This window comes from Aspergillus pseudonomiae (assembly GCF_009193645.1).
Source record: "Aspergillus pseudonomiae strain CBS 119388 unplaced genomic scaffold BDV37scaffold_14, whole genome shotgun sequence".
NCBI classification, from domain to species: domain Eukaryota; kingdom Fungi; phylum Ascomycota; class Eurotiomycetes; order Eurotiales; family Aspergillaceae; genus Aspergillus; species Aspergillus pseudonomiae.
The window spans coordinates 358,989-381,958 of record NW_022476006.1 but is presented as its reverse complement, the minus strand read 5'-3'; the positions used below and the strand labels follow the sequence as shown (position 1 = coordinate 381,958).

Sequence of the window (22,970 nt, the reverse complement as noted above, 5' to 3'; positions counted from 1 at the left end):
GTTTAACTCGAAGCCACATGGGGCAAACGTCCGGGACACGGGTACTGTGTAATAAACGAAATTACATACGCCAGCTTGATAACTAGGGGTGAACGGATGAAACGAACTACTTACACGGGTCTTTGGACACTCCGTGACACGAGCTGAGCAGCTTTGTTTTTAGGTAATATTGCCACTCAAAGTCTGGGCAAAGCTCCGATGCCCAAGCGACATGGATGGTGTGTGAAACAGTGGTTTGGAGGGGGCCAATCGAGCTTATGTTGACGCGTTGGGAGTCGAAGAGTTAGGGCCAGCTGACACGGAACAAAGATATCCCTTCGGGTTGGCGCGCTCGACCCGTGCCATGAGACCGCTAGACTGTTCTCGGTCTAGTCTGTGACGCTGGGGCTGTATTGGGAGGCGTAATTGTGTATCTCAATTTCTCGCTCTTGGGCTTTGTCTTCTTTTTTTTTTCCTTTTTTTTTTTTTTTTTTTTGTTTCTCTTTTGTGTTTCCTGTGGTAAACCGGTGGAGTTCTTTGTCGCAATGGGCTCACAGAGAGGAAAAGCTTTCGGTTAAAATTGCCCAAGACAAAACTTAGATACACATGCGTGAATTTTTCTATTTCTAGTACTCTGTAGATAGGGCTTTCCTTCGGATACGGGCACCATGGTTGTCGCTGGTCGCGTTGCGCACGGGTGTGGGCTTGGGTACGGGCGGTGGCATGGGCGTTGGGATACTGGCAACTCGTCGAGACCGGCTTACTGAATCTGTGGGCAAGTCGTACATCTAATTGGCGTCGGATTCCTGGTCGCAAGGGAGTGGAAATCGGGCTGGTTGCTGCATTCAGGGCAAGGGTACTGATCTTCCGGGCGACATCGTTCGTAGAGGGTATCTTTTCGTTAGCAATGGGGGGGGGGGCACAAGGGTCGCAATGGTCGCAATGGTCGCAGGGGTCGCAATCGAAAGGAATAGGGCCAGTGAGGTGCAGGGATACCGTCACTTAGTTGTCGCGCTCGGGGTCTGCTCTGTTCTTTCTCCGTCGGATACCAACTAAGCCGATCATCTCGGACCAGAAGCCCACTGGTGGGGTGGTTATGCTATTCTCATAGGCGTCAATGGCTGGTCGCTCCCAGACGAGGTCCACCTCGTGAGGTCGGACATAGCGGGTCTTCTTGACGACCTTCCAGAAGATAAACAGGCAGGGTGCTACCAACTGCATCGTGTAGTTGGAGAAGAAGTTGGACACGCTCCATGGCGTGAAGGAGCTATATCCGTAGAAAATGATCACGAAACAGTGAACCGTTAGTGCGATGTAGGCGCCATAGGGCTGGAACCAGCCATAGTAGGGCATCTTCTTGCGGTCCACGCCTTGGGCTTTGCAGGCCCGGTAGTAGTTGATGAACGTGACGGACATGCAGAAATAGTTGATCAGACCACCACCAGTGACGAGGCTGACGAACCAGGTAATGGCCTGGGCGGAGCCACTGCCGACCTGGAGGAAGGAGAGGAAGGGGAAAAGCATCACCACACAGAAGCAATACACCGGCACGCCGGATTTGTTGCAGTAGCGCAAGATACGAGGAGCGCGGCCCTCCAGAGCCAAACTGTAGAGGGATCGCGTGGCGCAATAGGTATACGTATTGCCGGCGGAGAAGATGGAGGTGAAGATCAACGCGTTGACAATATGCGGAAGCACACTGACACCGAGGTTCTCCATCGCAATCACATACGGCGAGGCGGCCGCTGTGCTGCTGTCCCCGCTGCCAAAGTAGATTTCAACGAGGGCTGGGTCATTGTAGGCAACCACGATTGAAACAGCGAGTGCACCGATAATGAAGAAGATACAGAATCGATAATACACAGTCTTAAAGGCTGACTTGATGTAAACACTCGGGCGCTGAGCCTCGGCGGCCACCATAGAGATATACTCGGGCCCGACAACGGTAAAGCTCGCGCTCCACAGAGCGGCAAGAAACCCTTCAAAACGACCAAGGTCGCCCTTGGTATGGAACTCAGCGAAAGCACCAGGGTTGTTCCAATGGCGAAAGCCATAGGCGTCGCCTTGCGGATTACCGCCGACCATCGTAACGAAGGTGAAGGCGAAGAGGATAAAAATCAGAACAAGCTTGCCTCCGGATAGCCAGAATTCTGCCTCTCCGTAGAATTTAACCGCAAGGATGTTCAACGTACTATATAAATTCATCTGTCAGTATATGGTTCTAATAGGTCTTCCACTCGCCTTGGTTGCAGCACTCAGGGATCTATGAGTGCCGGGCGTAATGACAGGACACTGTCCAAAAGCAGGATCAGATCGACAAAAGTGGTCCTTACGCATAGCAAATAATAACAGCGGCACAGATGCCAGCCGTGGGGCCAGGTTCCGTGACAGTCTCATTCCAGAAAGACATGACCAGACTGAGCGCCGTGATCTCAAAGGGAATCAGGAAAGCTTCATAGAAGAAGAAATTCCACCCGGCAAGAAATCCCAGAGCATCGTCCACCCAGTAGCCAGCGAGGCGGATGAAGCCCCCCGACACCGGCATATATGTATTCATTTCGGCGATCGAGTTATTGACCAATCCGAGGATGCAGGAATACAGCGTGTAGGCAATAAACAGGCTGGCAGGGCCACCCTTAGCGAGACCGCCGCCAATGCTAATGAACAGGGCCGTGCCAATTGAGCCACCAGCAGCGATGAGCTGGATCTGACGGTTACCGAGCCGGCGGTGCAGGGTCCCCATGCTCTCCCCTTCATGGATACTACCACCATCCCCCGACGTGGCGGGTTCAATCTGTGGGGTTTTTTCCTCGTTGAGCCCCATTTTGGCGTTTGCGATGCCAACAGAGCACGGAGGTGAGGTTTAACGTATTCGGAGCGAAATCCGGGAGGTTAATTCAAAAGATAAGAAAAAAGAGATAAGACAGGAGCAGGTAGGAGAATTGGCATAGGGTATTGGATTGGGATAAGACAAGAGATGCGGGGGAATGAGCGAGCATAATCAAAGAAAGTTGACTTGACTCTCTCTCAGCGTGCCCTATTCAACTGGTGTCGTACAGAAGGAGAATTCTTGTTCGCAGTCAACAAGAGTGGGCGATGCTGCGATATTTAATATTAACACGACGCTAGGCAGTCCTCGTTATATTATTTTATTTTATTTTATTTTCCCGGGTCCTGCAGCTAAGCAATGACGCAGCGTATGCAGTTTACCGGTGGTATCTAAGGAAGGTTATCTTGGCCATTGACCGATCTCTCCAGCCAAGCCCTAAGGCCACCCCTACCACTCGACGGCCTTCCCTCTCACACCCTGCATGTTACATTTCCATCCTGGCTTATGCCCCATTATTCACAATTCCAGTAACTGGTCACACCCCTACCATTATCCAGGGATCTGTGAGCGCAACAAGAAACGCCAGCCGTAGGCGGGCCAGTCAAAGCCGTTGATTGCCCCGTGGCCAAGCCGCTTATCGTGTCTGAGAGCCGAACGATCCAAAGTTCCAATGCTAGCGTAAAATAAAGAGTTACTCCGTGCTATCTGAAAACGCCAAAGGGTCCCAGCCAGTGGCGATATCATAATTTAAGATTTCACCTCGACGGGACAAATAGCCTCGAATAGGTAAACTGATACGTATCCGTAGAAGGTTTACCAGACTGATAGAGAATAAGTTCGAGGCACAGGGTTTCCTCCAAACTTCCAAAGATTCCACAAGATAGACACACTGAGTTCCTGGTAATATAACTAACCCAAGAAAGGGAACCCGTGCCAGGGGCCGGTAAATTGGATACACAGACTGGGTGGATGGACCAAGAAAGCAACGTAATTTCGGGAGGTTGAAAGATGGACCCATATTTATCCTATCCAATAACATTGTTCTTGATTGAGCGATAGTGCACTAGCAATACGAGAGGGTGTGGGGAAGAAAGAACAGAAAAAATAAAAACGCAAAAACATACAACAGGAGGGATTCGCTGGTGGTCACCCACCCAACTACTAACCTCCCGGCGTGTGGCTTAAGTACGGCTGAGCGGACGGGAAGCCCTGTTCTCCACACCCTATGGTCGTATGTACTAGTTTATTCGAAGTATGGGATTATATAGCTCAGGCACATAGGTCTCTGTGCACAAGATCTTACTGTGATGTCTTGAATCGATTCCCAATAGCTCGATGTTCTGTATGTTAGTGGTATGATTCACGGGTTTACTCTTCAACTAAATATATGTCGTTTGAAACACTCTCTACAAATAGTTTTACCATTTTAAATTATCCTTGCTATATATTTTTATAAACTGAGTGGTTTTATGAACATGTGCATACAATAATATATATAAGCACTTAGTTATGTAATGATACTTTCTGGGCTTCCAGCAATTACAACTACGCGTGTAGTACTAGTGTGTAGGATCCCCTTCATCGTATCATACCTTGACACAGGAGAATTGAGGACAGCCTGTATTCCTCTGCCAAATGAAAATCCGTTTCAACTGGCCATCAACAACAGGGCTTCCAACTGGTCCAAGTCCCTTGACTACATCGCGGTTTTTCTAAGAACCTAGCACTATTCCGCTCTCATCATATCCGTCATGCCAGCTGTCCAGCCAACCGGTCACACTACGAGATTCTTTCTTTTGCTGGAGTATAGTAAGCTCGTCTCTGGGAGACCTGTTGTTGATATCTAGCCTTCATAGTTGGGCGAAGGACTTCGCTGCTTCTTCGAGGAGTCCTCGCTTGATCAAGGATCAAGCAGACTCGAGAAGAAATGGAGCTGTAACAACCACGATTAAAGACCATGCAAACTGAACCACGATGGGGATGCAATATGAACCACTGTCAGGGCGATACTTGGTAGCGTTGTCGACAATTGCAGCGGTAAACATGCCGACAACAAGGGCAGGTTGATAGACATCAGCAATTAGCCCTTTGATCCAAGGGAGGTGTTGTCTCGGACTGATAAAGTGGCACTGATGAAAGAGATATGCGGATTAGATATGTTTCCTCAGGTTCAAGACATTTCACTCTAAGACACTGCTCTAGAAGGATGGACCGTGAATGTTACCCTTTACTGGTGAGGGTCACATGATAGCCCCATGGTCCAACATTCACACCATCGAATGTGATTTTGCCCTTCACTTCTTGTCAGCCTCATCTGCGGGTCACCTTCACCTACTACTAGTACTCTGGTAGTATATTCCTCTTTCCTTCAGTACCATTTCACAGCATTCCTCTCCTTTATACTTAACCTACATTCTATTTGATACTCAAAGTATCTACATACAATCCACGCACTGCTGGGGGCATTTTAGGTCCTGTGGTTACGTCTAGGTAATACCCAGATTCCTGATGACACGCCTGCGTCATTTAGTCCGCCAGAAGTAATTTTCTTCTCCCAGTTAAGAACTGCGCCCTTCAATATGGAGCCAGGAAAATCAGAAACCCCATCACCGATCCCAGGAACCCTTTCTGCACCGGAGTGGAACGACGCCAAGGACGCCGTAGACTGGTTTATGCAACTCAGAACTGTTATCAAGAGTGTGATCTATCGATACTGTGGAAGGCTTCAAGTTGTGCTCCGAATTTTTGAGGAGAACGAGGCCACTCACTATGCCCATTATGAAGCATTACGAGACTTTCTCCAGTCTACCTGGGCCAGGTGGATCGAGTTTATAAGCCCGAAAATCATAACAGCGAACTTCCTATTATCGTTTATCATACATCATGATCTGCTACATCCGTTGAGATTAATGCAAACCCCAAGACAACCAGGGAAGAGATACGTGCAGCAAATGGGCAAATGCCTTCGTTGTATCGGCGGTGCCGAACTCACGCTATTCCAGAGACTATTCTGTCAATTGTTGTGAAAGCTCACAAAAACGAGGATGTTACCATGAGAGCGATTAGGAAGGATCTAGGGGATACTCTTCATATTGACGACCAAAAACATTGGTTTCGTGGCGTTAGTCTTAGGGCACTAGAACTTTCAGTGGTGTTTTTAATTCCGGTGATAAGTACAGCGAACGGGGACAATGAGTTTGGCCCGGGCATCTATGCAACAGATTCCTTCGAAGAGTCATTGGCATACGCGAAAAATGGTGCCTCCATGGTTTTCAAAAACCCAGACTTTAGACAATTGAATGTCTGGGTGCCAACCAAGGAGGAGTGGAATTGCCTCTCAGCCATTTCGCCTTGGAATACAAATCCCAAATATTAAGATCATAATATGGCCCAACCGCCGCTCCTATATAAACTCTTGATATGACCTCAGTGGTGAATTTAGGCTATGTGTCTGAATGATATGACTGTAGTTTCTATATTGACTAATGCTGTGATACCTGTTACATGTGGCAAGTTTGACAACCACGTTGCTGTCCCGAGGGGTTGTGTACTACCACCATGGATGCGCCATTTTCGCTTCTCTGTGAATGGAACCACTCTACCATCTCAGAGCAGTCTTGGTATGTGAGAACAAGCCATGTTTCAGAAACCATCCACCGCGAGATAGACTTGTAACGGCTATATAATCGCCACTTGTGTCAAACTTGTAACCCCAAGACCCCCAAGTACTGACTTGCTCAAGAGGTCTTCAATACTGCATGCTGCATTTTCTGCACCTCTGGCAGGCCCCATCTCTGCATCCACTCGCAACCCACTACTTCCTCAATCGTCGCTCTCTTGCTTGGTTCCAGAACCAACATCGACTTTATCATGTCTTGAAACGCATCTCTTTCCTCCTCCGAGAAGGTGTCAAATTTATTTCCCTCCCTTGGATCCTGTACAGAGTCTGTAAACCGCTGGTTCCAATCCCTGGCGCTGCTGCTATACCACTGACGGAGACTTTCTTTCACATCCTTGCATCCATCCTCATTAAACCAGTTACGTCTTTCCTCCCACTTGCTCCACCACCTTTCAGGGAGTTTACCAAGCATCTCCACATGCTCGATCGTAACATCATCCAATGTGGCAGGGAAGGCTTCAAAAGGGGGCCTGTCTCCGCAAATATCCCAGACAGTGCAAGCAAGTGTCCATATATCCCCAGAAAAGGAAAGTGGGTCGTCTGGTTCCCCAAGCCCAGCGAAGCGAGATTCCGGTGGTGCGAGGAGGAGCGGTGTATGAGCTGCGAACTGCCGCGTCACTTGAGGATCGAACGCTTCTCCAAAATCTGCAATCATGATCTCGGAATCCACAAGTGATATCTCATCACTACCAAGCCCAAGCCAAACCGGGACAATCGCTTCTGACGGAACGCCAGGATCAAGGGGAGCACCGTCTTCGCGGATAACTTGCTCTTTTGCGGGCTCGCCCGTACTCGCATACAGCTTCTCGGAAGTCATGTCTTGCATGTCAAGCGGCAAGCGGAGAAGGATATTTCCAAGATGAAGGTCTGTACCCGGGGTTAGATTGACTCACACTCCCTAAATTAAGTACCGAGACGAGGAATCTCAGTATGATAAAACGTACCGCCATGAACGATGCCTTCCGAATGGATAAACTGTAAGCCGAGTATAAGTTGTGCGGCAATGGCTCGATCGGCGGGTAGATGGAGAAGTCGATGATATGCAGCATCCTTCGCTTCATGAAGACTGATTCTCGCAGCATCCGTCACCAAACACCGATGGTCACCATTTGGCCCGGAAAATGTGAAGGAATCGAGTATGTTCTGCACAATTGCTTTCCCCGAAAGGTCGGATTTGGCCTTTTCTAGCTGCGAAAGTATTTGCATCTCGTGCATCCGATTCACTGATTCAGCGGTCGAAATCTTCAGGGCAACGAGTCGATTTTGCCGTCTATCTTCTGCTAGCCAGGTCGTAGCGGAGCGGCCAAATTCAAGCTTGTGTGCGATGACATAGCGACCCGCACTGAGTTGATCCCCAAGCATAACAGGATGGTAACCTCCGGGAACATAGTAGTCCAAGCGCTCAACCTCTTCCACATATTTGTACTTGACTGTGCTGGGCTCCAAACGTGTGGCTAGACGCCTGTGAGGTTGTATGTTGGAAATCTGAGCTTGTCGACCAGATGGCCGAGGTACATAGGATGTTAGTTTTTGAAACTGAAAGGACAGAATTCGAGTTTGATTAGCCATAATGTTGAGAAGCGAAGTGGGTTGAAGTGGTGAGTGAACAAGGGGGCCAGGTGATGCTGGGACTATTAGATAATCAAAGATAAAACATTGTAACTACTAAGTTGTATCAGACAACAAAACAAAAAGCTATTGTAGTGGTATGCCCAGAAAGGATTGGCCAAATTTTCAAATATTTCAGGATGATACGTAGTTTTTTGATAGATCTTGTCTTTTTTGAAGGACATGAATGTTCTAGTGTCGCGTTCTTTGACGCCGCATAAAAGCTTAACCTTATTATAGTTATTTGATTCTTTATCTTGAATATAAACCAGACTGACATTTACATATAATACTTATAGGTGGGTTATAACTTGGTCTTGTGCGTCGTAGGCCTCTGCTAATTTAATACAGTCGATTCCCACATTCCGCACGCATCTTACATCCTGTCAGTGTCGTCCTGACATACGCATATGGGATGCGTGCTTAGATACTTGAGGATTATATGGCCGAGACACAGCTCATCAAAGCCAAGCGAGTCACACACCGCTATGAATGGCTATTTAGAAACACATTTTACCCACGAAATTTATCGAGCTCTGTCGACAATCTTGAAGACCAGTTATGGGCAGCTCTCCAGGCCCCTGTACCGGTCCATGCGCCTATCAAAGATTGATGGTTGAAACTAGATTGCAATATAGTCGGGGCTGTATAAATCCTTCTACCACCAAAAACAAGCTCTTGTAATACGCTAGAATCAGTAGTAGAATAGTCCCAGAAAGCCGTTATCTCTACAGAATACTACTGAATGAACATGCATGTATATATAGGTAGTAAGAATATTAGACATTCTCTAAAAGTATTACTCCTCAGCATGTCCGTTCGGATCCGCAACACATATTACCAGTTTTCCCCTTGCATGCTTGCCAGCCATAACGTGGAATGCCTGTTCTTCACATTAGTGCATCGATGCATTTAATAAAGGCCATAACCTACCTGAACAGCATCCTCGAATGACCATGTATCTCCTATCAAAACACCCAATTGACCGGCCTCACATAGCTTTCTTAGCCTCTCAAGCTTGTCCGTACTAACCACAGCTGTAACCTGTCTATACTGCCGGTCTACCCCGCCCGCCCAAACAGGCAGGAAATTATTCAACCCCATTTTCAGCAGACATGCAAACATGCCCAAGTAAGTATAAGATTCCAGCACCGGTCCAACCGATGTATACGTGTGGTCCACTCCAGGTTTCAGAATTGCAGGCGAGGAATGCCACAGATCCTGAGATCCACGGGCATCGATGACCTTGTCGAATGGTTCATCCCCATATACCTCCCTGGCCGTAGTGGTAGATGAGTCACCCGAAGTGTCGTATACCACAACATCATCGCAACCGAGCGTTTTCGCCACGTCAAAAGAAGCAGCAGAGCACCTACCTACAACACGCCCCTCGTCGGCGACAATCTGAGACACAAGTTGCGTGACGAGGTGTCCGATCCCCCCACTGGGAGCATTAACGAGTACCCGATCACTGGGTCGGATATCCGCAGCATCCATAAGTGTGAGAGCAGTTGTACCCGAGACGGGTAAACCCGCCGCCTGCGCGAATGAGATATTGGCTGGTTTGCGAGCGATGCAATTCACATCCACAACGAGATACTCTGCCAAGGCTCCGGCACCTTTCAGATGTTGCCCGACGGGAATGGACCCGAATACAGGCGTCCCGGGCGGGAAGTACCGGTGCGCATTGTCTGGGCTGGGGGTAACTGGGACCTCCTTGCCCGTTTCGATGATCACTCCCGAGAAGTCTGTTTCTGCAATGCAGGGCGTTGTTCGAAAGATACATGGGATAAGGTTCATCATTATGGTTGTGCCGGGGTGCAGGGCCACATGGGTTATGCGGATGAGTACATCAGTGCTGGTGCCTAGGGTGGGAATGGGGTGCTGTTGGGATAATTGGAGGACTCGTTCAGCGGAGCCTGCACGAGTGAACGTCCATGCTTTCATGGAAGTGGGGAGTGAGTGAGCCATGTTGTGGGATATTGTAGCCATATTTGGTTTGAAATGTCCCCCCCCGGGTAAAAGCTGGGATGTGGCAAAGCAGAGTAAGATATACTATCCTCCCCTCGTATTTTAACTTTGTGGCTCTTTGTCTCCCTGCCATCACTCGGTTCATTGCTTATCTTTGTGTCTGTTTTACGCGAATATACTGGGTAGATAAAAGAAAAATTATTGACCTAAAAAGGAAATATAATATTAGTAGTATGACTGTCTTACGTCAGGCTAGCCTTGGACGTCTTGCTGCTCTTGGGCTCAAGCTGCTCTTTTCCTATCAAAGAAAATAGCTTTCTGCCTATGCTGGAACATTTAAAAGCTCAGAGTCTATAGTAGCTTTAGCAAGCAGTATTCAAAGAGTGAAAGTGGGTAGAAACTTTGAATGATAGATATCCCTAGTTTTACTCGTAATATTGTCAGCGATCTAGCTTTCATCTAGTCCTTTGTCTCTGTTAAATAAACGATTGTAAATAAGAAAAACCAGTCTTACCATCCTTTAAAACAACAACATCTATAATACATAACTCTGTCACCTCCAGTTGCACCCCATATCAGTCTCACTCCGGAAAGGTGATAATTCTGGAAGGGTACACTACTTAAGATACAGAATTGTCGTGCTCTCTCCGGAGAGTATGATTTAGTAGCCAACCCAATGATAGCCCTAGCTCCATGCTATGTTTGGTTTATAGTAAAGAATTCCCTACCCAACGATAGATCCGCTATCTAGGGAATGCAGGAAGTATAATGAATGCGACGGGCAGCTGTCAGATGTCAAGCTCTTCATGCATATTTTATTTCGATGCCGAAACTATACTGGAAGTTCCGAAGTCAAGTTCAGCATCTATCTGTGGGAAGTTGCACAGGCTAAAACGAACGACTGCATCAATAACAGTACGCTAAAAGCGGCAAATATCCCCTCTACAAAAGCTATATATCGTCCCACGATAGGACTGCTTTCACGGCCTGTGATTGAACATGTTAGTTTTATTTTATGCAAGGGAGGGGATAATTTCGCAACCCGACTCCTTCTGATGGAAAGAGAAAGGAAACCTACTGATCCTGATTTCAAATCTTCCAATGCTTCGGTCAGACATCCAGCCGGATAGCACTTTGTAAATCGATTAACAGGAAATTTCCCTTCATTAAACAATTGCACCAGCCGAGGTATTAACTGGGATACTTCGTTAGTCCAGTGTGTTTCACAGAATATAAGCAGAACAAAAAAAAAAAAAAAAAAAAAAAAAAAAAAAAAAAAAAAAAAAAAAAAGAAAAAAAAAGGAAGAAGATACTTACGGTCTTTGGATCAGCCCTTCCTTCAATTACACCGATTATCTTCTTACAAGAGAGCAGCAGGTCCAGCGCATTGACTTGAATATTGGCTGCAGGTGATGGCACACCAACAAGAGCCAGAGTGCCCTCATGAGCTAGGGCTGCAAGCGAGTCCTGTAAAAGAGATGCCACACCAGTAGTATCCAGAATATAGTCCACACCATCAGGAAATATATCATGTATACCAGTTGCAAGGTTCTTGACCTCTTTGGTATTGACAGTGTGCGTAGCGCCGAGCGAGGCTGCCATTTCAAGCTTTGCGTCGAGCATATCCACAGCAACAACATGCTGAACGCCTATAGCTCTAGCTGCTAGCATTGCAGCGAGTCCAACACCTCCCATTCCAATGATAGCAATCTTAGAGTCACTATTTGGGCAAAGCGCATTCAGTACTGTTCCAGCCCCTGTCAGATATCCACAAGAAAACGGCGCAAGGAACTGGAGGTCCGACGCCTGTGCGGAAATCTTCACCACGGACTTTTCCGTGACGATGGCCATTTTACTAAGAGAGGACTGTCCAAAGAATTGCCCATGCACTGGCGTGCCATCAGGTAAGGCAATTGGGGATGATTTGTCTGAACGTGCACTGGAAAGAAAATTGGTCTCTGTCATGTGGGGGCAGCTTCCGCAGCGGCCATCGAGACATGCATTGCACCGGCCACAGGCATGGAATGATAGGAGTACCGTATCCCCTTCTTTTAATGACTTATCTGCCACTTCTGAACCTACTTGGCGGACGATTCCAACACCCTCGTGACCAAGAACAACAGGATACTGGCCGATAGGCATCCCTCCTTGTTGGACAACAACATCCTGGAAGACCATAAGACACAATACTAAGTTTGGTTAAGGCAGAGTGACACGAACCGTATGACATAATCCTGTGTATTTGATCTCTACTAGCACCTCCGATGATTGTACTTGGTCCAGAATGATATCACAAAGAACAAAAGGGGCGCCTTTTTTCTCGACCACATACGCCTTCGTGGTGATGGGGGCTTTCAAGGAACTCATGGTGGATTTGTTCGATTAACTGGTGTCAAAGCTCAAGGCAGTATTAGTGAAAGTAATTATGGAAAGGTTAATCTGGAAATATGAATCCTAAACATACTCTCTGTTTCATTTTGTGTTCGCCACGTTTATTGACAACCTCGGATATGGATTCCTCCCCGACCGGAACCAGAGCCGAAGCGGAACCGGAGCCGCAGTGGGCTGCGAAGCAAATCCCAAGGGCTTCCACAACGCATGGTTTGCAGACTCATACAGCAGCAGTGTTTCCTTTGCTATTATTCTCCTCCTTCATCGGTCTGCCATCAACGATGGAGGGGGGCAACTCACCATGCGGCGCGAACGCAACACTCTAGCATATCTGCCTCCATGAAAATCGCTTGTGTGAATGGCACATTACTGTTTTCTGGCTATGTACAAACCCTACCGCATTGTTTAGTATGAACTATGCCTAAGCCTTTCTCAGGTATCATACAGAGCAGTGTGCAAATTGTGAAAAGTGAATCATGTCTCACTGTGCAAAGTAGGATGATCCAATTATGATGAGTAGGTGGTTTCGAGCCGTTCATATAGGTTGTGATAAACATGGCATGCACGAAAGCGGCATCTGGAATGTTGATACTACTCTGCGCATAGGGATCCGTGGCTAGGCTCTGGTCTCTGGCAAGCTTGTAGATATATCCAGCCTCAGAAGAACAATCAAGCTTTACAGACCTCCCCTTTCTACAAAGCGATAGGTGAGTTGTTTTAACACCTCACGGAAATGTGCTACGTAGACGTTTCTTACCCGGTTTCTATGCTACAAGGGATATCTAGCAGATATATTCTAGTTTGAGTTTGGATACTAGATTGTTAATATTGTTAAGCCAATCATACTGGTAATCGAAAAGTCCCAGAATTATAGAGATGCGGCAACGAGCTGGTTGATCAGGTGTTGACTATATTGAGTGTTCACATACCACCTGAATCAAGAATCTGAACAACGCTGAATGAATACAGCCTGACAGTACATACGGCTCGTTTTCCTTCTTGCCATGAGTAGCAGGTGTGTACAGTATGATCACTGGTGCATTGAAGGATCCACTATTCTCCCTGCAGACCTTCATACACTGCGGCCTCTACACTCGCCCATAGGAGACCAGTTTCTGGGTCGACGAATGGAAGGACCTGTGATGCAACTACCCCAGCAACACCTCTTTCTCGATCACACCACCAGAAGATATTGGAAAGCCCTGACCAGTGAGCTGTTGTATCCGAGCGACCGGTCACGCCGGGCGAGATCATGAATGTAAGACCCCATCCCTGTGGTGTAGGACTCGGACAGAGGGGATACAGCTCCTCGCAGGGAGAAACCAGATCGGGTTTTATGGCAGGTAAAGGCCGTCGAGCGAAGTCTGGGTGTTGATGAATTTGATTCGAAAACATCTCTTCTACCGTTCCTGGAGAGAGAATTTGCTGGCCTGTCTGAGGTGAACGGCCATCGTTAAGGAGAGTAGCTAGAATCTCTGCCAGAATAAGTGTTAGGGAAATGTCTTTGGGGGAATTTCGCAGGCTACGAAGGGGGGATGAAAAACCTACTGCTGAACTCTCGGATGCTTCCAAACAAGCCCGCACCGCCGCTGTGGAATACCTCTGCAGCTTCTTTTGCGTCCAACGGCTTGTTTAGAGGGTAATCTCGAGGAACAAGCCGGCCCCCTGCGCTGCGATGCCACAAACCTACTAGTCGCTCTTTCATATGTGTGGAAGGAATCATGGAAACGTCGTGGACTCCGAGGGGCGCGAAGATGGATTGTTGCATGTAGTCGTTAAGCCTCATCCCCGTGGCACGTTCAACGAGTATACCAGCCCAGTCAATACTGATCTTACTGGTCTTAGTATTGTAACTCTATCATTGCCTGAACAAGGGTATTGAACGTACACCATATTCAAATCGCTCTCCTGGTTGGTTGACTAGCGGCTGGTAGAAGTCTTGCACGTATCCTGAGAACTCATTGTACTCAGGTATATAGCTGCAATGTTCCAGAAAGTATGACTGCAGTTTTTGATTCAGGAACGAATATCCGAACCCAGCTTTCGCATCACCGTACAGTTAGAGATGGTATATCTATCCATGGACGGGATACTTGGAAGGACTTCAAATCATATCAGGAAACGGCTTTATATGAATAGTGCTTACCAGTATGCGTCAACAGCATTCTCAATGTGATTCCTCTGTTTTTCTCCACCTTGGACCCATTTTCTTGAAGGACACAGACTTCTTTTAACTCTGGGCATAGGCTTTCGACTTGGTCGGCACAATCGAGCCCAAGCACACCCCTCTCAACAAGCTGCATGCATGCAATGCCGGTTACCAATTTGGTACACGAAGCTAACCAGTATATGTCATCTTCGCCGTCGCGGATCTGCCGGTCTTCTGTACCATTCTTATGCCCGCCCCCCTTCCGAGTAGAGTGGCTGAAAAGCTCACATGGAGAACTATCGCCTTTGCCGACAATCACGACATTGGCGCAAGGGAGGCCAGCATTTTCATCTGCACAGGCATCGTCTATGATGGTGCGAAGGTTCGCAATCGCCTGAGGGGAGAGTGAAGCGGTTGTCATGTTGCTGTATTGCTAGACCAAACATTCCATTTCGCATACTATCTTATGGCAGGGCTCGGGAGTATATATACAGCTGCCATGGATTAGAAACAAATCCACTTCGTCTCTACCGGGACTATCATCCGCCTCGTTTTCTCGAGTTCAACTAGGCAGGAACCCAACCCTCATACCGTCAATGACATTAGATTCTATAGTAACATGGTACAATCCACATGGTTCTCGACCTTTCGGTAGAAGGCTTACAGATATTTTCGCAGAAGTATTTTCGACCTTCTGACACTCAGTCTCCGTGGTGCTTGCGGATGTGCTTCCTTCCGATTACCTTATCGTCGGATGCCATTCCGCATGCTGTTGGGTCGCAAACTTTCCCCGGATGGCGGTGGCTACTTTGTATTCAATAGCACTGCAGGTATAATGTTTGGTATGCTGGCGCTGTATTCGTTATATCCATGCGGACAGAATGAGCCAAAGGAATTTATGTGTACAGCATAGTATGAGGAACACGATAATGCGAACGCGTTGTATCAAGTAGATGTAACTAGCTAGTACTATCATGGAAACTGACATAGACCGTGATCCAGACGAATTACGAAAAGGTGAAAGGGGGATACTATATGACTAGTGTGTTGAATGCTACCTGCTCAAAATATACATATCAAACCTTTGGAGGTGGCAGAAGGTTTGTGAATACATAGGATGACACACTTTCAAAAACACGGACCAAAAGAAAAAGAAATGAAAAGAAAAGGAAAGGGAAGGGAAGGAGAGATTAATGTCAGTCCTTCCATGTTACAGACTTAGTCCGTACCCATTCATTCAAGCCCTCGCGCGAATTAAATCTCCCGAAGCCACTCCTTTTCATCCCACCATGTGGTAAGGCAGTCTCGTCGTGCACAGTCATGCTATTAATGTGCACCGCGCCACTCTGGATTTGTTTGGCAATCCTGAAGCCTCTTCGCAAGTCTTCGGTAAATACCGCAGAGGTCAACCCGTACTCCGTATCGTTGGCGATCTGGATGGCCTCGTCGTCGCTAGTGACGGTGATGAGACTTACCGAGGGGCCGAACGATTCACTACGATATATATCCATCGACGGATCCACATTTTCCAGCAGAGTCAAGTGCATTTTGCTTGCCCCATCGGGTATGACAGCATCATTTCTCGAGGCCCTCGAACCTTTGGATATCGCATCCTGGATTAACCTGTTGCTCTTGTTGAGAGACGCCGTGTTGACCATCTGCGCCGTCTGGTCGTGAAACAAGCTTGACGCTACCGCCTTGAGTACTTCGGTAAACCGCGTGGCCACTTTCTCATGGACCAGAATCCGTTCAGTAGACATGCAGATTTGCCCTGAGTTGAGGAAAGAGCCCAACGCACAATCCGCCGCCGCCAATTGGAGATCAGCATCCTCACACACAATTGCCGAAGCTTTCCCGCCCAGTTCCAATAGAACGGGCTTCAAATATTTCCCGGCGGTGGAAGCAATGATGGAACCCACCGCGGTGGAGCCTGTGAAGTTGATCTTCTGGACCAACGGATGGGAAATGAGTGCAGTCGTGATCGGTGCCGCGTCGCTTTGCCGGTGGTATAGAGTGTTCAGGCAGCCTGGCGGCAGTCCCGCCCGGTACAGCGTATCGGTGATTGCCCAGAATGACTTGGGTGCAGTCTCTGGTCCCTTAAGCACGACTGTGTTACCGGCTGCCAGTGGCAGGAGGCATGACCTAAGACCAAGAATATAAGGCGCATTCCAGGGTGCAATAGCGGCCACAACGCCGTACGGTTCCCGTACCACTAAGGCACTGTGTCCCGGTGCCGCAACTGTGGGGTGATCCCCTTGGATGGTTTGAATGAGACCTGCGATGTCCTTGCACATCTGTTGGATCAGGTCCCACTCAATGTCGAAGAACATCTGCCCTTCACCCGTCTCCTGGCTGACATATTCGAAAAGCTCATCCTTTCGGCGCGCGAAGATCTCCGCCGCACGGAGGAAGATATCTCGCTTCTCTTGTGGCTTTGTGCAAGACCAGGTTTGGAAAGCCCTGTTGGCACTCTCGACCGCGACGGAGACGTCCGCCTCGGACGCAGTAGAACACTGGTATAGAACCTCATGGGTTACTGGAGAAATCACATTGAAAGTCGACGGTGTGCAGATCTCTAGACCATCTAGCCATAATGGAAGCACTGACGCCTTGTGGCTGGTTGGACCGGCAGCTTTCATGGCAGATGTTGTAAGAGGCATTTAATACCGATCACGAAACCTGAATTGAGGAACCACTGGAGAATGTGAACCTCGTGGAACTGGCGGTACCACGAGCCACCTGTTATACAGACCGAACCTTCATCTGGAATCTGATCTACAATACTGCCCCGTGAACATGAACAAAGTGGTGGAGTCGGCACGAGATCCGCAGCTGGAACGACATCCGATCGGGCACGGCATATTCAGCGAAGCTAGAAATGTGCTGGGGCTTCAGAGGAATTGGCTGGATGTAGAGCCCATGCAGTGACTTACGTTATTGAAGATGTGATGTTTTACTGAAAATACTAGTGAGGATATCTAGCCGCGTAAAATGTGGAACGCTTGAATGAGTTGATTGACACGGATTGTTCTATAAGGAGATTTGACGCAAGCTATCCCTTCGGCCGAACCAGGTAAGGGCGCAAATAGGAGTGATACATTTGTAGAAACTTAAATCATGATCGTCAGTCGAATCAATGCTGGTAGGCTACTTCCAAGCGACGTGAATGGCGGCCATCGTATGTGCCATGACGACACATGCGGATGTGGATCCGCCTGCCGATGCGGGTGTGTTTCCGCCGTTTTGCATAGAAGTTGATATATGTTTGCCTGGGAAAAATATACACCGAGAAGGTTGATTTACAGGATGTAATGAATCTGTATCGGTTGAAAATTCAGACTCAACTGAGAATTGAAATTTGTGACGTTTTATTCATCTAATCCCTTTGCTCACATCAAGATGGCTGGTGTTCCAGGATTACTCGCTGGCAAGGTTTCCATCGTGACTGGGGCCTCCTCTGGTCTGGGTCGCGCAATTGCACTAGCATTCCATAAACATGGGGCGACGGTCGTCTGTGCAGATCGCAATGCCTCGAGCAAGGTGTCACAACAACCAACGCACGAACTCATCCAGGCTGGCGCGGGACAGAGTATCTTTGTCCCAACCGATGTCACAAATGCCAGCAATGTGAAGGACTTAGTCCAAACTGTGGCTGATAAGTTCAGTCGTGTCGATGTGTATGCTCCGCGGTTTCGTTCAGTGATACTTTGCTGACGGGGCGGCAGAATGGTGAACAACGCAGGCGTTGCTCCGGAAGCATCAAACCCATGTCCCGTCAATAACACGACTGAAGAGGTCTTCGATCTGACATGGCAGGTCAATGTGCGAGGAACATTTTTAGGGTGCAAATATGCTGGAGCGCAGATGCTTCGGCAGCCGAGGATTGCGAGTCATCACAGAGCAGGCGCTATCATCAATGTATCATCGGTCCTGGGCCTGCTCGGCCTTTCAGGGACGCCGGCATATGCAGCTTCAAAGGGTGCGGTGATTGCCCTAACGCGCGCTGTCGCTATGGATTACGCAGCTCACGGAATTCACTGCAATGCCATCTTACCGGGGTGTATGGTTCCCCATCCTGTCCATTTCCATGCCTGCATTGACGGCCGACTGACGAGATCTTGGTGGATATCCAGTTACGCGAACGCCCATGATCGCCACGATGACCGAGAATAGCGAATTTGAGAATACATTGAAAGAATGCCATCCGCTCCAACGAATCGGAGATGCGGAAGAGATCGCAGATGCGGCGGTCTTCCTGGCGAGCCAATACTCTAAGGGTATCACGGGGGTTAACCTGTCGGTGGATGGAGGATTACATGCTCAACTCCGGCTGAAGTGACCCCCTTTCATGCCCGATGCCTCGTGCTGGTTTAAGTCAGTCATTGCTTTACCCATCCGCCTTGGTTTATTTGAATATACCATGGACTTGAGCCGGCACGGATACTGGATCTGTATCCCGTGCTGGCGACACTTATTTGGGGACCCTGATTCTTCATTATTATGAGATGCTGCGAACTTCAAGTGCATGCAGCAGTACAATCCAATAAAAACTTTGTTGTGTACGAGGAGGATGGCTAGTGATGACGGCCACTCCACCAAAATAGTAAAGTCGAGTCTGTATATGTCCCATGTATCCGTTAGGAACTATATCGGGCAATTCTGCTGATTTACACGATATAATACGCATGTCTATTCTATATGGGCGTTGATATGGATATTCCAAGATCATTCACTTAAGACTTTCCTGTAGTTCCATAGAATAGTTAACAAACAACTATGAACTGTTGACTAATATATAATATGTAAAGCAAGGGCATGCCGGCTGACTGGTTGATCCGGCCGACGGTCAGCTGGTTTGGTTTAGTCAGGGATGAATCCAAGCTTTTCCATAAGGAGCGACAGCCAAGTCCTTCCAGTTTTCGGTGACGCTATCGACCGCCTTGCGATTTCGTCTACGTTTCTGTGCTGATCCACAGCGAATACTGCGCCGTGTATTTGATTCAACTCCCTCCTTCTTTCCGAATGCGGGGAGCTACCCCGGGTGGGGAATCTTGCCACTGAGCCGGGCAAGCCGATCTATTGGATTTTCTCCCAAGAAGGTTCCGGGCCCCTCTTATGTTATGTTATTTATGGACTTCCCTAGGATGCGTACCCGATACATGGTCACGACTCCGTCTCCAGCAATAATTTCTGTTTTTATGGCTACAAACACAGGCAAATGTCTCCCACAGAGTCCGCCGGTGACCGCAAACGACGTCGAATCGCCGTCGCTTGCAATGAGTGTCGCGAGCGAAAGAGAAAGTGTGACGGGGTGAAGCCCGTCTGTGGCGCGTGCGTCAAAAGGCCTTCTCCACGGTGCGTCTGGGATGCAGGACGAAACGCGAAAGGATGGAACCACAGGTATGACCATCCCTAGAGTCGAGTTCGTTTGTCACTCACATACCCGTCTAGTTACGTCGAGTCCCTAAGAGGCCGAATCCAAGAATTAGAAGAAGGACAAGCAATGGCCAATGCCTTACGGGTTGGCCATCCATCAGCTCGGCAGGCTGGCCAGGGCGAGGCTGCTGCCCCACCCGGACTCTCGCCTCGGCAACTCCTTGCAGATGAGACAGATGGGCTTGGACTCCGGACACCTCAGCAATCTATGACATCACCGGAGATGGTTGGAATACCAGAGGCGGCCATGCCGGCTTCAGCCAGCGATGAGCTTTCTTCCTACTCGACCGCTGGAGGACTCGCGGACGCCGTGCAGTCAGGGATGCTGGACAGGGGTTCTCTCGTAGAGGACGATGACTCTGACGATGACTCTGCCATTGATGCCATGGGTGTCTTTGGGTCCTTTGACGATCGAGGGCGCCAGGGATCCAGCTTTTTCGGCTCCACAAGCACCGTCAGATTTCTCAGCCATGCTCGTCGGGCCATGAGTCAGAATGAGAGCGGCCCAGACGCATGTCCATCGAGGAGTGGGCTACCTGGAATTTTACAGCAGGAAGGAATTGGGGGAGGAGGGCGCTCGCTGTCCTCAGTACGCATCAAGTCCAATTCTAGTATCAGGCGCGGGGAATACCAATTTAGCATCCCACCACGACATAAGGCCGACACCCTACTCGATAGGTACTGGACCTATGTTCATTCCCTGTATCCATATCTACACCGCCCATCGTTCACCCAGAAATATCTGACTCTGTGGTCGGCGGCACCAGACCGTCTTGCCTCCAAAGCCTCGAAGTCTCCGCCAAGCCAAAGTTACTACTGGAATATAGATGAGAGGTTGTTCCATTGCCTACTCAATTTGGCTTTTGCCTTGGGATCTCAGTTCGGCCCAACCATGGAGGACGGTGATCGAAGTCAGCTGGGGTTGACATTCTTTGAGCGCGCTAAAGCGTTGATGGACTTTGATCTCCTCGTCCAGGGCAACATCTTCCTCGTGCAGATGCTAATACTCATGGGCCAGTATCTTCAGAGCACTGAGATGGCCAACGCATGCTGGACCATGGTCGGCTTGGCGATTCGCACTTCGCAAGGTATAGGTCTTCATCACGAACCCGAATATTGTGAGCAGGGGTGTTGTTCAAAGACGAAGCTAAGCCAGCTGGAGATCGAGATGCGCCGACGAGCCTGGACCGGCTGCATCCTCTTGGACCGGTAAGTCATTTTTTTCATGAAGACGGTTCAGGATACTTGGTCTAACATTCCCCAGGGTCTGCTCCATGACATTTGGGCGGCCATTGATGATCCATCCCGCCATATCCCAACGCTGCGTTCCCCCGTCTGCCATCGATGATAGCCTTCTATCCCAGGCTCCTGGTATGACAGCATCCCAGCCGGCAGATATTCCCAGCGTGACTGAATTTTACGTTCAATGCATCCAGCTGCAAAATATCCTCGGTGAGATTCTTGAGGCTCTATACTATGAAAGCAGCGATAAAGGAAGTGGAAAGCTCGACGTCAGTTTCAATTTCATAGCGGCATCCACAGCCCACGACAAACTCAACGATGGTGGATTACAGGTGTTGCTCAGGCTCGACAAGTCCCTTACTTCCTGGTGCCAAAGGTTGCCCGCTCATCTAAAAGCTCAGAACTATAATTTCACGGCCTTGGAGGGCCGTCGTCTGTTCGGGCCGGGCACTCCCACATTCAATCGACAGGCAGTCATTCTTCATGCAAGGTTTGTGTGGATCTTTAATCAGCTTCTGCTAGATAATGCGTTACTCATATTACTCAATTGGTAGGTATCTTCACGTACGATTGTTTATGTTCCGTCTGGTCTTGTCAGCGGCGCTTTTCCATTCAAGTGGCCAGGACACCCCATCGAAGACAGATCCCTCGATGGAGTCAGCGATGCGACAAGACGTCCTGGATAAAGGTGTCAATCTGTGCGTGTCATCGGCCAACGACCTCGTCGAACTAATTACGTCCAATCTACACATCCACGATGATATCCTTCCTCCATTCTGGCACAATGTTTTCTGTATGTGCTCCCATATCACCCATTAAATGCCGGTTACTGACCTATCACCTCACCTAGACATGCATAGCTGTGCAATTGTCTTTCTTATCTGTCACCTTTGCTGCCTCAGCCGCATCAAGGATGAGAATATCCTTACTACCGGCTGGAATAAATGTTTAAGCTTCTTCCGCTCCTATCGATCACAGAGTCGGTCTGCCAAAAGGTGTCTTCGAATCATGGAAGCCGTTCGGGGGGACCCTTTCCCTCCCCAAAAGTGTAGGTCCCATTGACGTGCCGTACCCGAGATGTACCGACTCATTGACCATCCATGCTTAGATACTCATCCTGTCAACCTTCGTGACAGCTCGTCCAGTCAGTGCCAAAATGTATTGTTACAACACGAGATGGAGTATCCACGACACTTCTTTGAACCAGCCATGCCCGGCGATCAAACGACAAGTTGGATAAGTGATCCTGTTGAAATCAATTGGCTCTCGATATTCCCTTTTGTACAGGGCCTAGATGATGGGAATTCAGGGTTGGGCGAAATTGGCCTCGAAACGGACGCGATGCCAGAGCGCCATTGATTTCTAAGAATACCCCTACACATAGTTGTAGTGTTATATACCCTTGTACTATCATGAGATAATACCCTCATGGCCAGTGACATACCCCTCCACCACCTTATTGTCCTAATCTGACGAAATAACGGAATTATGAATTACAATCTTCTATTGTGCGTTTGGAAAGCTTTGACATTGGAACGAGAGATCAAATCTGGACTAGAGCGACAGAACGCACCGCCCATTTTTTGCACATCAAACAGACTCTGCAAGCGGCCACTTGAACATTTGTGTATAGCGGGAAACGGATATGACTGGACTTAGCATGACTTTGTGCAGCACGTTCAGGC

At 48.5% G+C, this 22,970-nt stretch overlaps 10 protein-coding genes across 10 annotated transcripts; 4 read left to right on the top strand and 6 right to left on the bottom strand.

The window, feature by feature from the left end:
* Nucleotides 1-514: 514 nt before the first annotated feature.
* BDV37DRAFT_46914 (amino acid permease/ SLC12A domain-containing protein) lies at nt 515-3,115 on the bottom strand. The gene is made up of 2 exons (XM_032090716.1): nt 2,313-3,115; nt 515-2,170 (listed from the first exon to the last, which is right to left on the bottom strand). The coding sequence occupies exons 1-2, from the start codon at nt 2,801-2,803 to the stop codon at nt 982-984; spliced, it is 1,680 nt and encodes a 559-aa protein (XP_031944237.1). The 5' UTR covers nt 2,804-3,115; the 3' UTR covers nt 515-981.
* Nucleotides 3,116-6,546: 3,431 nt separating this feature from the next.
* On the bottom strand, nt 6,547-8,057 carry BDV37DRAFT_280522 (kinase domain-containing protein; the record flags this gene model as incomplete). The annotated part of the gene is made up of 2 exons (XM_032086592.1): nt 6,547-7,355; nt 7,433-8,057. The coding sequence occupies 2 exons, from the start codon at nt 8,055-8,057 to the stop codon at nt 6,547-6,549; spliced, it is 1,434 nt and encodes a 477-aa protein (XP_031944236.1).
* Nucleotides 8,058-8,895: 838 nt separating this feature from the next.
* Nucleotides 8,896-10,067, bottom strand: BDV37DRAFT_291608 (NAD(P)-dependent alcohol dehydrogenase; the record flags this gene model as incomplete). Its single annotated transcript, XM_032088988.1, has 2 exons — nt 8,896-8,979; nt 9,030-10,067. 2 exons carry the CDS (start codon nt 10,065-10,067, stop codon nt 8,896-8,898), a joined length of 1,122 nt encoding a protein of 373 aa, XP_031944235.1.
* A 951-nt stretch (nt 10,068-11,018) lies between these two features.
* Nucleotides 11,019-12,434, bottom strand: BDV37DRAFT_291607 (NAD(P)-dependent alcohol dehydrogenase; the record flags this gene model as incomplete). Its single annotated transcript, XM_032088987.1, has 4 exons — nt 11,019-11,054; nt 11,146-11,262; nt 11,385-12,233; nt 12,288-12,434. 4 exons carry the CDS (start codon nt 12,432-12,434, stop codon nt 11,019-11,021), a joined length of 1,149 nt encoding a protein of 382 aa, XP_031944234.1.
* A 1,077-nt stretch (nt 12,435-13,511) lies between these two features.
* On the bottom strand, nt 13,512-15,028 carry BDV37DRAFT_280519 (serine hydrolase domain-containing protein; the record flags this gene model as incomplete). Its single annotated transcript, XM_032086591.1, has 4 exons — nt 13,512-13,933; nt 14,007-14,289; nt 14,347-14,498; nt 14,605-15,028. The coding sequence occupies 4 exons, from the start codon at nt 15,026-15,028 to the stop codon at nt 13,512-13,514; spliced, it is 1,281 nt and encodes a 426-aa protein (XP_031944233.1).
* A 632-nt stretch (nt 15,029-15,660) lies between these two features.
* On the bottom strand, nt 15,661-17,246 carry BDV37DRAFT_291605 (aldehyde dehydrogenase; the record flags this gene model as incomplete). The annotated part of the gene is made up of 1 exon (XM_032088986.1): nt 15,661-17,246. One exon carries the CDS (start codon nt 17,244-17,246, stop codon nt 15,804-15,806), a length of 1,443 nt encoding a protein of 480 aa, XP_031944232.1. The 3' UTR covers nt 15,661-15,803.
* Nucleotides 17,247-18,006: 760 nt separating this feature from the next.
* BDV37DRAFT_269620 (SDR family NAD(P)-dependent oxidoreductase) lies at nt 18,007-18,946 on the top strand (the record flags this gene model as incomplete). The annotated part of the gene is made up of 3 exons (XM_032084401.1): nt 18,007-18,284; nt 18,333-18,667; nt 18,741-18,946. 3 exons carry the CDS (start codon nt 18,007-18,009, stop codon nt 18,944-18,946), a joined length of 819 nt encoding a protein of 272 aa, XP_031944231.1.
* Nucleotides 18,947-19,570: 624 nt separating this feature from the next.
* On the top strand, nt 19,571-22,171 carry BDV37DRAFT_46839 (transcription factor domain-containing protein). Its single transcript, XM_032090713.1, has 4 exons — nt 19,571-20,007; nt 20,059-21,252; nt 21,308-22,078; nt 22,136-22,171. The coding sequence occupies exons 1-3, from the start codon at nt 19,826-19,828 to the stop codon at nt 21,837-21,839; spliced, it is 1,908 nt and encodes a 635-aa protein (XP_031944229.1). The 5' UTR covers nt 19,571-19,825; the 3' UTR covers nt 21,840-22,078; nt 22,136-22,171.
* Nucleotides 21,838-22,155, top strand: BDV37DRAFT_242179 (uncharacterized protein). Its single transcript, XM_032081281.1, has one exon. The coding sequence runs from the start codon at nt 21,862-21,864 to the stop codon at nt 22,102-22,104; it is 243 nt and encodes an 80-aa protein (XP_031944230.1). The 5' UTR covers nt 21,838-21,861; the 3' UTR covers nt 22,105-22,155.
* Nucleotides 21,973-22,833, top strand: BDV37DRAFT_46859 (uncharacterized protein). Its single transcript, XM_032090714.1, has 2 exons — nt 21,973-22,333; nt 22,394-22,833. The coding sequence occupies exons 1-2, from the start codon at nt 22,105-22,107 to the stop codon at nt 22,642-22,644; spliced, it is 480 nt and encodes a 159-aa protein (XP_031944228.1). The 5' UTR covers nt 21,973-22,104; the 3' UTR covers nt 22,645-22,833.
* The last annotated feature ends 137 nt before the right edge of the window (nt 22,834-22,970 follow it).

Excerpts from the sequence above, each read along its gene's own strand:
- BDV37DRAFT_46914 (XM_032090716.1), bottom strand. The coding sequence starts at position 2,803 with ATGGGGCTCAACGAGGAAAAAACCCCACAGATTGAACCCGCCACGTCG. Across the intron at positions 2,171-2,312 it reads GCTGTTATTATTTGCTATGC|TACGTTGAACATCCTTGCGG; the intron begins GTAAGGACCACT and ends GAATTTATATAG.
- BDV37DRAFT_46839 (XM_032090713.1), top strand. The coding sequence starts at position 19,826 with ATGTCTCCCACAGAGTCCGCCGGTGACCGCAAACGACGTCGAATCGCC. Across the intron at positions 20,008-20,058 it reads GCGAAAGGATGGAACCACAG|TTACGTCGAGTCCCTAAGAG; the intron begins GTATGACCATCC and ends ATACCCGTCTAG. Across the intron at positions 21,253-21,307 it reads GGCTGCATCCTCTTGGACCG|GGTCTGCTCCATGACATTTG; the intron begins GTAAGTCATTTT and ends AACATTCCCCAG.
- BDV37DRAFT_242179 (XM_032081281.1), top strand. The coding sequence starts at position 21,862 with ATGTTCCGTCTGGTCTTGTCAGCGGCGCTTTTCCATTCAAGTGGCCAG.
- BDV37DRAFT_46859 (XM_032090714.1), top strand. The coding sequence starts at position 22,105 with ATGCCGGTTACTGACCTATCACCTCACCTAGACATGCATAGCTGTGCA. Across the intron at positions 22,334-22,393 it reads CCCTTTCCCTCCCCAAAAGT|ATACTCATCCTGTCAACCTT; the intron begins GTAGGTCCCATT and ends ATCCATGCTTAG.